This window comes from Notolepis coatsorum (assembly GCF_963971535.1).
Source record: "Notolepis coatsorum genome assembly, contig: SUPER_8_unloc_1, whole genome shotgun sequence".
Lineage (NCBI taxonomy): Eukaryota > Metazoa > Chordata > Actinopteri > Aulopiformes > Paralepididae > Notolepis > Notolepis coatsorum.
This window is the reverse complement of record NW_028174873.1, coordinates 2,362,061-2,378,512: the sequence shown is the minus strand read 5'-3', so window position 1 is coordinate 2,378,512 and position 16,452 is coordinate 2,362,061. Positions and strand designations below refer to the sequence as shown.

Genomic DNA, 16,452 nt, shown 5'->3' with positions numbered 1-16,452 from the left:
TCTCTAATACAAATAGATTTGATAGCTCTCCCACTAGAGGACATTTCAATCGCTTTGGAATGTTGCTCTGTAAATCCAGAGGAGACAGTTTGATCATTCAGCTTTAGGTTACGATGAGGTTATTCAAAACTAGATGCTGTTTTTCATCCTTCTTATGACAGACAAGGAAGCCAACTAATACAATTTCAACTGAAAGAGAAAATCTGTCATAGATATTGTCAATTATAAAAATCTGTAGATCTGTGAAAGACATGTATATCTAGTAGGGCTGTCAGTTTGGTCCTCCTGGCCCATCAAGACTTTGTTAGTCGATTAGTCCAAGTTGAATGACTTATTTACTGAGAAATAAGCACCACTGGTAAGGTAAGCACTATAGATTTAAAGTGGTCCTTCTGTATTTTTACATGTGTAAAACAATAAAATTACAGATGTGTCGATAAAATCAACAAATCGATTAGTTGATTAGATAATTAGATGGATTAGATAATCTATCTATTATCTATTATTAATAGCAGTCCTATTCTCCATATCTATCTATTATCTATTATTAACACTGTCCTATTCACCATATCTATCTATTATATATTAATAACACACTCCTATTCTCCATATCCATCTATTATTATATAAATTAATAACATTCTTAATCGCCATATCTATCTATTATTATATTAATAACACCACAGTACTATTCCCCATATATCTATTAATAGCACAGTCCTATTCTCCATATCTATCTATTATCTATTAATAACAGTCCTATTATCCATATATATATATATTATTATATCCATAACACAGTACAATTATCCATATCCATCTATTATCTAATAATAACAGTCCTATTATCCTATCTATCTATTATTCTATGAATAGCACATAAGTCATATTATCCATATCTATTTATTATTATATTAATAACACAGTCCTATTATCCATATCCATCTATTGTTCTATTAATTAATAATACGGTCCTATTCTCCATATCCATCTATTGTTCTATTAATTAATAACACAGTCCTATTCTCCATATCCATCTATTGTTTTATTAATTAATAACACAGTCCTATTCTCCATATCCATTATTCTATTAATTAATAACACAGTCCTATTCTCCGGCCCATGGAGACCTCAGCAGCACGCGGAGGAGGGGACGCTGGATAATATTCGCTCCAGGTGGAACAATGACAGATAGATGTATCGCCGCACGGCCCCTGGCCCCTGGCCCCTGGCCCCTGGCCCCTGATGGAGACGGGGGTGTATAGAAAGTGCCCGTCCTCAGCGACTGATCTCCCGGAGAACAAAGTGGAGCGCAGACACACAGGCGACCCCCACAGCTCAATCCTGCGGCAATAATGTTCATTACAACGCAATTACTGACACTTAGACACTCTCCCTGAAGTGTGTGTGTGTTGAGAGGTGGGGGGCCACTGACCCGTGATGCTAAGTGACCTTATGTTCCTCTCTCTCTCCCTCTCTCCGTGTGTGTGTGTGTGCGTGCGTGCAGGTGCAGGATGTACAGTTTGATGGGTGGAGGTCTGTTCTGTGCCGGTGTGGGGAACATCCTCCTCATCGTATCCACGGCAACAGATTATTGGATGCAGTATCGTCAGGCCAACAACTCCATGCACCAGGGACTGTGGCGCTACTGCATGCCGGGGAAGTGCTTCACGCACAACGTCAGCATCGGTGAGCGGGAACGACCATGTGACTTCTTCTTCTTCTTCTTCTGCCTCACGGAGGTTTACGGCTTTCAGTTTGCTTCCTGTTTCAGCACTGCTTACTTACTGTTTGATATTTTAGTAGTTTCTCTGTTTGCAAAATACAAATTTTTTTTTTTAGTTTGTTTTACAATTTGAGGAAATTACAAAGAGGCACTTTGCCTGAAAGAATTATGATCATTTATTTTGCACACATCACATGTACAGTATTCCAAAACTGTAAGCACTGATGCTGAGTTAGAGTTTACCCTAAAAATACTGAGTTAACCCTAACGATACTGAGAGTTAACCCTAATGATACTGAGAGTTAACCCTAAAGATACTGAGTTAACCCTAACGATACTGAGAGTTAACCCTAACGATACTGAGAGTTAACCCTAAAGATACTGAGTTAACCCTAACGATACTGAGTTAACCCTAAAGATACTGAGTTAACCCTAACGATACTGAGTTAACCCTAACGATACTGAGAGTTAACCCTAACGATACTGAGTTAACTCTAACGATACTGAGAGTTAACCCTAACGATACTGAGTTAACCCTAACGATAATGAGTTAACCCTAAAGATACTGAGTTAACCCTAAAGATACTGAGTTAACCCTAACGATACTGAGAGTTAACCCTAACGATACTGAGAGTTAACCCTAAAGATACTGAGTTAACCCTAACGATACTGAGTTAACCCTAACGATACTGAGTTAACCCTAACGATAATGAGTTAACCCTAAAGATACTGAGTTAACCCTAAATATACTGAGTTAACCCTAACGATACTGAGTTAACCCTAACGATACTGAGTTAACCCTAACGATACTGAGTTAACCCTAAAGATACTGAGTTAACCCTAATGATACTGAGTTAACCCTAACGATACTGAGAGTTAACCCTAACGATACTGAGTTAACTCTAACGATACGGAGAGTTAACCCTAACGATACTGAGTTAACCCTAACGATAATGAGTTAACCCTAAAGATACTGAGTTAACCCTAAATATACTGAGAGTTAACCCTAACGATACTGAGAGTTAACCCTAACGATACTGAGTTAACCCTAAAGATACTGAGAGTTAACCCTAACGATACTGAGAGTTAACCCTAACGATACTGAGAGTTAACCCTAACGATACTGAGTTAACCCTAAAGATACTGAGTTAACCCTAACGATACTGAGTTAACCCTAACGATACTGAGAGTTAACCCTAACGATACTGAGTTAACCCTAAAGATACTGAGAGTTAACCCTAAAGATACTGAGAGTTAACCATAAAGATACTGAGTTAACCCTAAAGATACTGAGTTAACCCTAACGATACTGAGTTAACCATAAAGATACTGAGTTAACCCTAAAGATACTGAGTTAACCCTAACGATACTGAGAGTTAACCCTAACGATACTGAGAGTTAACCCTAACGATACTGAGTTAACCCTAAAGATACTGAGTTAACCCTAAAGATACTGAGAGTTAACCCTAAAGATACTGAGAGTTAACCATAAAGATACTGAGTTAACCCTAAAGATACTGAGTTAACCCTAACGATACTGAGTTAACCCTAAAGATACTGAGAGTTAACCCTAACGATACTGAGAGTTAACCCTAACGATACTGAGTTAACCCTAACGATACTGAGTTAACCCTAACGATACTGAGAGTTAACCCTAACGATACTGAGAGTTAACCCTAACGATACTGCGAGTTAACCCTAACGATACTGAGTTAACCCTAACGATACTGAGTTAACCCTAACGATACTGAGAGTTAACCCTAACGATACTGAGAGTTAACCCTAAAGATACTGAGAGTTAACCCTAAAGATACTGAGTTAACCCTAACGATACTGAGAGTTAACCCTAACGATACTGAGAGTTAACCCTAAAGATACTGAGTTAACCCTAACGATACTGAGAGTTAACCCTAACGATACTGAGAGTTAACCCTAACGATACTGAAAGTTAACCCTAAAGATACTGAGAGTTAACCCTAAAGATACTGAGTTTGACCTCAGGAGATGTTATAATAAGGATGCTAAATCCTTGTGTTGTGGGGTAATTCCTGCGGCTGGGTAGCGCAGTGGACTAAGCACTCGCCTACCACCGCAGATTCTGGTATCGAGTATCCAGCTGTCAGCGGTACCTCCGGCTTGGTCACTCGTCCCTACTAACACAACTGGCAGTGTTAGCGGGTGGGAAGCCGGCGGGGTGTGTGTCCTGGTCGTTGTAAGCTGTGACTCTTACAGGTCGGTCGGGGCGCCTGTTCAGCAGGGAGGGGATCGGGGGGAAATAGCGTGAACCTCTGCACGCGTTACAGTCCCCCAGTGAGACTCCTGAAAATGTATCGGAGGAGGAGGCATGTGGTAGTTCTACACCCTCCCCAGGCCAACAGTGGGGCAATGCGCGCAACGACCAGGAAGGGAATTGGCATAATGACTAAATTGGGATGGGTGAAAAATACAGAAAGGCCAAAAATAAATCGAATAAAAAAGAATAATACATTTAAAAAAAAACATGTCGCCTAAAATCTAGTTTTCAAGTTAGTATGTTGTCATTGTAATATGGTGTTTTTTTTTTTTATTCAAATTAAACTTATAGCGGCTGCTTCTGCTACAGGTAATGGGGATCCTATAAATTTTTATTAAACAAATCATCACAACCAAATATCTAGTGAACTAAAGACCATATAATATCTTGGAAAATCTGCTGACTGGGACAACAACATAAAGGGTGAAATGGCCCTTTAATCACATCTATTGAGTTTAGCGTGGGCCTATTATTTTCCTAATTTGCCAAACGATATATCGACGGCGGGTCTATTTCCCCCTCGTAGAAATCTTCTATTACTCCTCCGACCAGTCCGTTTATAAGGAGCAGGACAAGGTCACGTATGTCGTTGTTCCTCCCTGCTCACGTGCGTTGACCCCCTCCCCCCCTGTGACTCATGTTGACCTTTGACCCCTGCCCGCAGCCCATCTGGACGCCACCCGTGCGCTCATGATCCTGTCTCTCCTGGCCTGCTTCATCGGGGTCATCATCGGCATCATGGCCTTCATCCACTACTCCTCATTTGACCGATTCGACAAAACCTTCGCTGCAGGCATATTGTTCTTCATCTCATGTAAGTTGTATCTGTATCTACTTCTGTTAAGGTTTGACCTTTAACCCTTTCACTGCCACACGACAGCCGGTTAACCCTTTCACTGTGACAATACAGAAGGTTAGCCCTTTACTATCACACAACCGACGGCGGCGATGCTCCGTCATTAGCATCGTTAGCTCCGATGGTGGCAGTGAAAAGGTTAACCGGCTGTCGTGTGGCAGTGAAAGGGTTAATAAAGGAACACACGAGCATTATGGGAAATGCACTCACGGTCTTCTCCGGAGTCGGGGCAAGAAGATAGATACATATATTTCCCTCTCTGTGCGTTCAATGGAAAGCTATCCGGGGTTGCAAGCTAGCCTAGCCTAGCTTAGCACAAGTGAATGGAAGTGGATACGGACCGGCTAGCCTAGCCTAGCTTAGCACAAGTGAATGGAAGTGGATACGGACCGGCTAGCCTAGCCTAGCTTAGCACAAGTGAATGGAAGTGGATACGGACCGGCTAGCCTAGCCTAGCTTAGCACAAGTGAATGGAAGTGGATACGGACCGGCTAGCCTAGCCTAGCTTAGCACAAGTGAATGGAAGTGGATACGGACCGGCTAGCCTAGCCTAGCTTAGCACAAGTGAATGGAAGTGGATACGGACCGGCTAGCCTAGCCTAGCTTAGCACAAGTGAATGGAAGTGGATACGGACCGGCTAGCCTAGCCTAGCTTAGCACAAGTGAATGGAAGTGGATACGGACCGGCTAGCCTAGCCTAGCTTAGCACAAGTGAATGGAAGTGGATACGGACCGGCTAGCCTAGCCTAGCTTAGCACAAGTGAATGGAAGTGGATACGGACCGGCTAGCTTAGCCTAGCTTAGCACAAGTGAATGGAAGTGGATACGGACCGGCTAGCCTAGCCTAGCTGTTGCACAAGTGAATGGAAGTGGATACGGACCGGCTAGCCTAGCCTAGCTTAGCACAAGTGAATGGAAGTGGATACGGACCGGCTAGCCTAGCCTAGCTTAGCACAAGTGAATGGAAGTGGATACGGACCGGCTAGCCTAGCCTAGCTTAGCACAAGTGAATGGAAGTGGATACGGACCGGCTAGCCTAGCCTAGCTTAGCACAAGTGAATGGAAGTGGATACGGACCGGCTAGCTTAGCCTAGCTTAGCACAAGTGAATGGAAGTGGATACGGACCGGCTAGCCTAGCCTAGCTGTTGCACAAGTGAATGGAAGTGGATACGGACCGGCTAGCCTAGCCTAGCTTAGCACAAGTGAATGGAAGTGGATACGGACCGGCTAGCCTAGCCTAGCTTACCACAAGTGAATGGAAGTGGATACGGACCGGCTAGCCTAGCCTAGCTTAGCACAAGTGAATGGAAGTGGATACGGACCGGCTAGCCTAGCCTAGCTTAGCACAAGTGAATGGAAGTGGATACGGACCGGCTAGCCTAGCCTAGCTGTTGCACAAGTGAATGGAAGTGGATACGGACCGGCTAGCCTAGCCTAGCTTAGCACAAGTGAATGGAAGTGGATACGGACCGGCTAGCCTAGCCTAGCTGTTGGGCAGAATCACCTCTCCCGGGGTTCTAAGCTCGGCTAGTGGTCCGTATCTGCTTCCATTCATAAGTTCAAGTTCAAGTTCAAGTTCTTTATTGTCAAACACACAACAATACAGGGGCCTTGCAGGTCATGACCTTTTTGTGTTGCTTTCTCCTGAATGCGCGGAGAGGAAACTGGTATCTAAGAGCATTTCCCATAATGCCGTGGTGTTCCTTTAACCCCTGAATAGACATGCTCCACCTCTAGGGTCAAGGACTCCTGGGTTGTTACTATAGTGCTGTCAGGCCATTAAAAAAAATGTATCTAATTAATTACAGGATTTGTAATTAATTAATCGAATTAATCGCATTTTAATCGCATAACCATTTTATGCCTGATATTCTATTATTCTATCATCATATTTCAAATTGCATGTGTCCGGATGGCAGAATTCAGTACTGTATCTACAAAACCTTCTGTTTCCATCTATTAATTTGCTTAGATTTTTCAGGTCTGGTCAATTTTAGCATGGTGTTATTCACAGTCAAAGATAAAAACAAATTTAATTGATATTCTCATTTGGTTCATTACAATTTACTCCAGCCTAGTAACAGACACAGTATTTCTGACACTGGGAATACATTCCCTGAGATCCATAGATGTCCCTAGTATCAGATACCAAGAACATGCAAATGGACCATATTAAAAAAAAGTCTGTAAATGTGTATTCTACGTTCTTGTGGAATGAATGAGATAAGAAAAAAAATTATAAAAAAGAAAAAGAATGTAAAAGTAATTTTTTTGTAATTAATTTTGAGTTAATTTTCATAACGCGATAATTTGCTGTGTAATTAATTAATCTAATTAACACGATAAACTGACAGCCCTAGTTGTTACACATTAGGCCACGGAACCCTTGTTTCACGAGACTTTGTCTGATAGGATTTTAGTTGTTAGATATGATTATGTCCAGACTTTTACAGATGTGATACCAGTGGAGAAAAGTGAAATATGATCAGAATAGTCACTTGTATTTTCTCATCGGCCTCTAACCTCTTGTGAATGATGAGGCAAAGGAAGCTATTCCCATTTGTTCCGGGGACCCCCTGGAACGTCTTCAAGGACCCCCTTTTTTATTTTTTTTCATTATATTATTATTATTATTATTGTATCGTTTCACGTGTTCTCTCCTAACCACTGTGGCGTAGCGGCACTATTGACAACGTCTTTCTCATCTTGCAATTGATCTCATCTGATCTCATCCTACTATCGCTATGCATACGTGTACGTAATCCATAAGTGAGTTGAAAGAGTTGAACTTAACAGTTGCAATATGTTATTCCGGCAAACCGATTCACAGCCCATCGACAGAATAATGATGCGTTTTGTTTCACAGTAAAGGCGCGGTTCGCCCGGCACGCTCACAAAGGGGCCGTGATCACGAGGGGATGGTTTCATTGTGCTCTCGTTTGAAGAGCCGTCCTCTCCCCACGCCGTCGAGTGCCCTCTATCATCTATGGACTAGAAAACTGGATTCAAAACCGTCCCCTACTGCTACCAATTAACGAATTGATTAAATAATTAATGATTTAATAGACTAATACCTTGACCAGCTTGTTGATTCAAAATGTTAAACTAACATGTATATATTCCTGTTTACATACCTGTATACATACCTATAAATACTATACTATACTATACTATACTATACTATACTATACTATACTATACTATACTATACTATACTATACTATACTATAACTAGGGATGCTTGATATTGGCTTTTTTTCCGATACCGATATACCGATATTGTCCAACTCTTAATTTCCGATACCGATATCAACCGATATCAACCGATACCGATATATGCAGGGTCCCCCCCCCCCCAAAAACGGAATAATTTCAGGTAACTAATAATTTCACTGGATATATATATAACAAATATTGTTATTGTTTTTTTCTTTTTTTTTAAACCAATACAGATATTTTCCGATATCACATTTTACTGCCGATATCGGCCGATAATATCGGTCGGCCGATAATATCGGACATCCCTAACTATAACTATATCTATATATGTACATATCCCTTATCTACTCGTATGCCTTTATCTCAAGCTGACTTGACCACTGCAATGCACTCTTTACTGCCCTCCCGAAAGAAAACGACAAAAACACTCCAACTCTTCCAAAACCCTGCAGCGCTAGGCTACTAACTAGAACCAAGAGAGAGAGCACATCTAGATGATCAGTCCAGTGGTATAGCTACTCTGCACTGGCTTCCGTTAACATTTAGTATTGATTTGAAGATCCTCTTCCTTACATACAAAGCCCTAAATGGAGCAAAGCTACGTTGCCAATTCTCTTGTCAACTATGTTTCCCCCAAGAACATTACGATCATCTACTACTGGTTTATTGAAGGGTCCCAGCAACAGGCAGAATAAAATTGGGGATGCAGCCTTTGCTAATTATCCACCAAGGCTATGGAACACTCTACCTGTGGACATTAGGGAGGGAGGCTAGCTAACTAAATATTATTTTCAAAAGCAAGCTAAAAACATACCTCTTCACCTTAGCCTTTTAATACACTCTGCCACTTAGACACATTACATCCACCACACTGTGATTATTGTGTAAATGAGAGCTTTTTTTTATTGCACTGCTTTTATTCCGTCTATTTTATGCTAATTCTATGCCTATTTATACAGAATCTTTGCTCATTTCTTATGCCTATGTGTCTATCTTTATGTCTATTTGTACTGCTGTGTGAAGCACTTTGGGTTGCAAATTAACTTTAACCGTTACCTTGCATTCTGGTAAGATGCCAACTTCTTTTTCACCGTACTGTACTTGTGCTGTACGATGACAATACATTTGAATTAGGGATGCTGGATATTGGCTTTTTTACCGATACCGATATACCGATATTGGCCAACTCTTAATTTCCGATACCGATATCAACCGATATCAATCGATACCGATATATGCAGGTTTCCCCCCCAAAAAAACTGAATAATTTCAGGTAATTAACATTACATACCTCTTGTTGTGGAATTAACACAACATTATGCATACTTTTGACAATAAATAAAATCAGAATTTGTTCTTACTTGCTTGCCTGGGTAAATAAAGGTTATAGAAATGTAAAAGAATAAATAAAAAAAAATATTAATATTTTTTTTGAAAACCGATACCGATATTTTCCGATATCACATTTTAATGCCAATATCGGCCGATAATATCGGTAGGCCGATAATATCGGACATCCCTATTTTGACTCTAATCCGAAACTAATCTATAAAGACGTCGCTGACCTGTTGACCTCCTGCTGTCATCCCCCCAGGCTTCCTGGTGTTACTGGCGATGGCGGTGTACACGGGCGTGACCATCAACTACTACGGGAAACGTTACGGGAACTGGCGGTTCTCCTGGTCGTACATCATCGGCTGGGTGTCCGTGGTTCTCACCTTCTTCTCAGGTAAACACACAAGACCTCACCAGGGCTGTCCCCGACTAAGGAAAAAAAAGTTATAATTATTTTTTTTATCATTCCATTTGGGCTGTGGGGGGTGAAGCTTAATGTCTGAAGGAGTCGACTGAAGGCTTCTTGTCCTCTGTGGGGGCTGTGGGGGTGCTTAATGTCTGAAGGAGTCGACTGAAGGCTTCTTGTCCTCTGCAAAAGCATGCAATTGGTCCACTGATGGATCCATCTTGATATTTGTCTAGTCTAGTGTGTTCATTAGACGGGTGAAATCCTCTTTCAGTGCGTCTGTGCCTGTTTTCGTAGGCAGTTAGCCTCTGGTATGCGTGCCATTAGCGTTAGCCACGCTTCTAGGCCTCTTTTCTTTTGGAAAGAATGATCAAAAAAAATCAAAAAAAATATAATATTTTTTTTTATATATTCGACTAAGAGGGTTGGGCCAGTCGACTACGGCTCCTTTCGACCGATTAGTCGACTAATCGACTAATAGGGGTCAGCCCTAGATCTCACCATAGAGATAAACAAAGTACATGGGGTTGACTTACACTTAGAATCTGTATATTACACCAGGGGGTGACTGTACATACTGTACGCGCATTGTGATATTATTATGGATTGAGTAACATTATGCCTCACCTGTCCAGCAGATCAGACCTTGATCTTTATTTTTTTTTTATCTTTTTTATTATCTGCTACACTTTTTATTCTCATATTTGTATTTTCATCAACCTGCCTGTACTGCCGAGGACACTTCAACACGCTGCCGGGGGGAGGAGCCTGAAGCAGCTGGGGGGAGGAGCCTCGCTGCCGGGGGGAGGAGCCTGAAGCAGCTCATCCTCACCTTGGATTCACCTTCTCTAGACGGCCTTAATATCTGTGGTCTTGTAGCTCAATGGCCAGAGCAAGGCACTAAGACTGCCAGGGTTAGAGGTTCCATTCCCTGCTTAGCTCAATGGCCAGAGCAAGGCACTAAGACTGCCAGGGTTAGAGGTTCCATTCCCTGCTTAGCTCAATGGCCAGAGCAAGGCACTAAGACTGCCAGGGTTAGAGGTTCCATTCCCTGCTTAGCTCAATGGCCAGAGCAAGGCACTAAGACTGCCAGGGGTAGGGGTTCCATAATACATTTTAATAATAAAAAATTTAAATACCATAATAAATGTTTTAAATACCATGCTACCTTTTTGTAAGGCCAGGTTGTCGACAGCGTTCAGGATGTCACCTCATCTCTTGAACTGACTGAGTGGGTGTAATGTCTTCTCCCTCCTCTAGGTATATTCTACATGTGTGTCCTATAGAACTGACTGAGTGGGTGTCATGTCTTCTCCCTCCTCTAGGTATATTCTACATGTGTGCCTATAGAACTGACTGAGTGGGTGTCATGTCTTCTCCCTCCTCTAGGTATATTCTACATGTGTGCCTATAGAACTGACTGAGTGGGTGTCATGTCTTCTCCCTCCTCTAGGTATATTCTACATGTGTGCCTATAGAACTGACTGAGTGGGTGTCATGTCTTCTCCCTCCTCTAGGTGTATTCTACATGTGTGCCTATAGAACTGACTGAGTGGGTGTAATGTCTTCTCCCTCCTCTAGGTATATTCTACATGTGTGCCTATAGAACTGACTGAGTGGGTGTCATGTCTTCTCCCTCCTCTAGGTATATTCTACATGTGTGCCTATATAACTGACTGAGTGGGTGTAATGTCTTCTCCCTCCTCTAGGTATATTCTACATGTGTGCCTATAGAATGCACGAATGCCCCAGGAGTTCCAACTCTCACTAGATGATCAGGGCTCCATCAGTCCAGTGGTGATCAGAGGAAGACGACATCAAGGCCGACCGCTGGTTCCAAGCATCGGCCTGGACCTCGAGTCACCACAAGCTATCAAACTGGAATGACCGAAGTTTAAGTGATTGCAATAAAAAACAACAGGCTTATACAAAAATGTGTCTTCATTTTGACTATGTGATATGAGTCCATATATTCATTCACAAGCTACAAGATACAAGATACTTTAACGCCACACAACGATGGTTGGTGGTAATTGTTTACGGTACAGTTTGTTAACCTGTTAAGCCTTAAGGTCCACCCTGCTTTTCTTTATCATAAATCGATCAATAGAGACCGTAATAGATCCCCGATTATCATATCATGGGGTATCATTGGAAAGCCACACCCATTGGCTACAACCCTGTGCAAAGATTTTCGAGATCGCCAAATGATTGACGGAGCTAGAGCCCCGGGAGTCGGGGGTGGTAATGTGTACTTTTGCGTACTTTGGGTCACGCCTCACATATCGGCATGTAACTCGAGAACGGCTGAACGGATTTTGTCACCTGAAAGGGCAATCGACAGGCAACAAATAGGGATTTAATTCCATCTATATATTGTATTAAAAGAAATGCACACCCGAGCCACTAGAGGTCGGCAAAGAATCGTCCACATGTGGGCCCTTGGATGTTAAGAGGTCAATGTTTTTAAATATTTTTTTTCTGTAGCCAAGAGTAAAGACCATAACCCTATCAAAAACAGTAGTCAAAGTGTATATTTTCATTTTTACCGATGTTTTATACGATTTATCGGAAATACAAATTTATCGGAAAATGCTAATTATCGTAAAAACCGCAAGAAATGACTAAATCCAGTCATTTCCATTGGAAAGAGGAGCATTTTCCCTATCCATATATGTATGATTTGGCCATAATAAGGTCAAGGTCAAGTTCAAGGTCAAATATGAATTTATAATTAAAATCGATTATCATTAATTACTGTATCTACAAAGCCTTCTGTTTAATCATCTTCCCGCGGTTCATTTGCTTAGATTTTTTGTACACATGATCTCAATAAGGTGGTGAATGAGCTCAGTGAGCATTTTCTCCTACCCGTATCAATTTTTGATCATCATCATCAAAATCATAAATCATAATTAATCATAATTAATTTATTCATTACAATTGAATAATTACTAGTAACAGACACAATATATTTCTGACACTGGAAATACATACCCCCAGGTCCCTAGATGTTCCTAGATACCAAGAACATGCAAATTGACCTTGCAGAAGTGGAGCAATCTTCCATTTACTTAGGCATGTACCTTTAGGCGAAAACGGTCTACAGATTAACAGGTTAAGCACTGGGACATCAACATGAAACATCAGACATCAAACGCCCCCCCTCCCACCTCCCAATCCCCACAATAAATACATAGATACATAAATACATACAGGACAGTCACATGCAACAGTGTCCGTCAGTGACGGATGCTTGCCCGTCTGTGCCAGGGGGGGGGGGCCGGGGTGTTCAGTGTTCGGACTGCTGTGTGTGTGACGTCTGGTCAAAATGGACCTGTAGCGACCTGAGGGCATGCGCTGGAATAAGTGGTGTGCTGGATCGTTGACTATTTTCACTATGTCTATATTCACCTACATGTCTTTTAAAGACCTCATCCACTAAAAAATGTGTTTTTTGTTTGTGGTTAACTTCTCTTGGAGGCATGAATTCGACGACACAGATTGTTATTGGTGCAGAACTTGGCACCAGGGCACCCTCCTCCTCGCCACGTTCTTCTCCTGGAGAGCGAGAGCTTCTCCGTGCCTCCCTGAAATCCGAGTTGCATTGGGTGTGACGTCACTAATAGGTCGAACTTATCACGGCCTATCGTGGTAATTTGATACTTTCATCTTCAGCATAAACAGAATTGGTATTAACATGTCTCGAAAGAATATAAACTGATGACTTGGAATACCGAAATATCAATAGGTGCTTGTTGCTCATTTGCCTATTCATATCATAAGTCCTTCATTCAGGGGTCTCACCCCGCACCCAACCCTGGCAGCACATCACCCCCCCTCCTCATCCACCTCCACTGGCTCCCCATCAAATCCTACATCACCTACAAAACCCTCCTCATCACTTACAAGTCCCCCCATGCTCTGGCACCTCAGTACCTCACTGACCTCCTCCACCCCCACACCTCAGTACCTCACTGACCTCCTCCACCCCCACACCTCAGTACCTCACTGACCTCCTCCTGCACCCCCACACCTCAGTACCTCACTGACCTCCTCCTGCACCCCCACACCTCAGTACCTCACTGACCTCCTCCTGCACCCCCACACCTCAGTACCTCACTGACCTCCTCCTGCACCCCCACACTCAGTACCTCACTGACCTCCTCCACCCCCACACCTCAGTACCTCACTGACCTCCTCCACCCCCACACCTCAGTACCTCACTGACCTCCTCCACCCCCACACCTCAGTACCTCACTGACCTCCTCCACCCCCACACCTCAGTACCTCACTGACCTCCTCCACCTCAGTACCTCAGTACCTCACTGACCTCCTCCACCCCCACACTCAGTACCTCACTGACCTCCTCCTGCACCCCCACACCTCAGTACCTCACTGACCTCCTCCTGCACCCCCACACCTCAGTACCTCACTGACCTCCTCCACCCCCACACCTCAGTACCTCACTGACCTCCTCCACCCCCACACCTCAGTACCTCACTGACCTCCTCCTGCACCCCCACACTCAGTACCTCACTGACCTCCTCCTGCACCCCCACACCTCAGTACCTCACTGACCTCCTCCTGCACCCCCACACCTCAGTACCTCACTGACCTCCTCCTGCACCCCCACACTCAGTACCTCACTGACCTCCTGCACCCCCACACCTCAGTACCTCACTGACCTCCTCCTGCACCCCCACACCTCAGTACCTCACTGACCTCCTCCTGCACCCCCACACCTCAGTACCTCACTGACCTCCTCCTGCACCCCCACACCTCAGTACCTCACTGACCTCCTCCTGCACCCCCACACCTCAGTACCTCACTGACCTCCTCCTGCACCCCCACACTCAGTACCTCACTGACCTCCTCCACCCCCACACTCAGTACCTCACTGACCTCCTCCACCCCCACACCTCAGTACCTCACTGACCTCCTCCTGCACCCCCACACCTCAGTACCTCACTGACCTCCTCCACCCCCACACCTCAGTACCTCACTGACCTCCTCCTGCACCCCCACACCTCAGTACCTCACTGACCTCCTCCACCCCCACACTCAGTACCTCACTGACCTCCTCCTGCACCCCCACACCTCAGTACCTCACTGACCTCCTCCTGCACCCCCACACCTCAGTACCTCACTGACCTCCTCCTGCACCCCCACACTCAGTACCTCACTGACCTCCTCCACCCCCACACCTCAGTACCTCACTGACCTCCTCCTGCACCCCCACACTCAGTACCTCACTGACCTCCTCCTGCACCCCCACACTCAGTACCTCACTGACCTCCTCCTGCACCCCCACACTCAGCACCTCACTGACCTCCTCCTGCACCCCCACACCTCAGTACCTCACTGACCTCCTCCTGCACCCCCACCTCAGTACCTCACTGACCTCCTCCTGCACCCCCACCTCAGTACCTCACTGACCTCCTCCTGCACCCCCACACTCAGTACCTCACTGACCTCCTGCACCCCCACACCTCAGTACCTCACTGACCTCCTCCTCCACCCCCACACCTCAGTACCTCACTGACCTCCTCCACCCCCACACCTCAGTACCTCACTGACCTCCTGCACCCCCACACCTCAGTACCTCACTGACCTCCTCCTGCACCCCCACACTCGGCCACGGTCCCTGCGATCCTCGGACACTGGTCAGCTCTCCATCCCCCGAACCAGACTGCGGACCTTCGGGGACAGAACTCCCACTCTCTGGAACTCCCTCCCCGCAGAACTCCGCAACGGCCCAACTCTGGACTCCTCAAAACTCACCTCTTTACCATCATGGCCTTTGACCCCTACCTTCCTATATTTAATGTTGTGTGTCTGTCTACCATGTTTGTCTCTTGTCTGTTATCGCCCTATGTAAAGCGACCTTGGGTTTTATGAAAGGCGCTACTGTATATAAAACTAAGTTGTTATTATTATTATTCTCAATTAGGGTAAATGTGTAAGGATGCTGCTAAATCAAGTTTATGGAACTATTAGGTTGAACACCCTATTTATACAAATTATTATTAAATATAGAAGAATGTTTAAGGCTTTAAAATACATCTCGAGGGGATATTTAAGGCTCCATTTAAGGCAGATTTGTAGCCTACAACTTCAACTAACTAGCATGTTATATTCACAGGTTTAATAAAGCAATTATAAGCAGGTTCGGGAAGGTTACTTTTTAAAATGTATTCCACTACAGATTACTGATTAACCTGCTTACAGTTGCAATCAACGTAATCTATTGGATTATCTCCAACAGGTTCAAAAGCTTCAATCGAGTGTGACATTCATGGTATGTCAAGGGCCATAGATATACTGAAAGGAGTTAGGCAAGGAGACAGTCTTGCTCCCTTATTGTTTTGCATTGTTATCGCAGCCTTGATATACAAGACCGAGGAAGAGGTACGAGAGTTTCTATACTGAGAATAAAAACTGACGAAGGTGTACACACTGACGATATAGCAGGTCAACTAAACTCCAACCATTTCTAAACATATTTGCAGAAGGAGGTCTGCAAATAAACATTGGGGAAACAGAATGCATGTCCACAGCCAAAGATAACACTCCGATGAACATAACTACCGATGGGGAAAGCATCAAATAAATC

At 43.9% G+C, this 16,452-nt stretch overlaps 1 protein-coding gene across 1 annotated transcript; it reads left to right on the top strand.

Annotated features, from left to right (window-relative positions):
* Positions 1–1,514: 1,514 nt before the first annotated feature.
* On the top strand, positions 1,515–11,607 carry lim2.1 (lens intrinsic membrane protein 2.1; the record flags this gene model as incomplete). The annotated part of the gene is made up of 4 exons (XM_084338362.1): positions 1,515–1,689; positions 4,684–4,833; positions 9,690–9,824; positions 11,546–11,607. 4 exons carry the CDS (start codon positions 1,515–1,517, stop codon positions 11,605–11,607), a joined length of 522 nt encoding a protein of 173 aa, XP_084194488.1.
* Between the last annotated feature and the right edge of the window lie 4,845 nt (positions 11,608–16,452).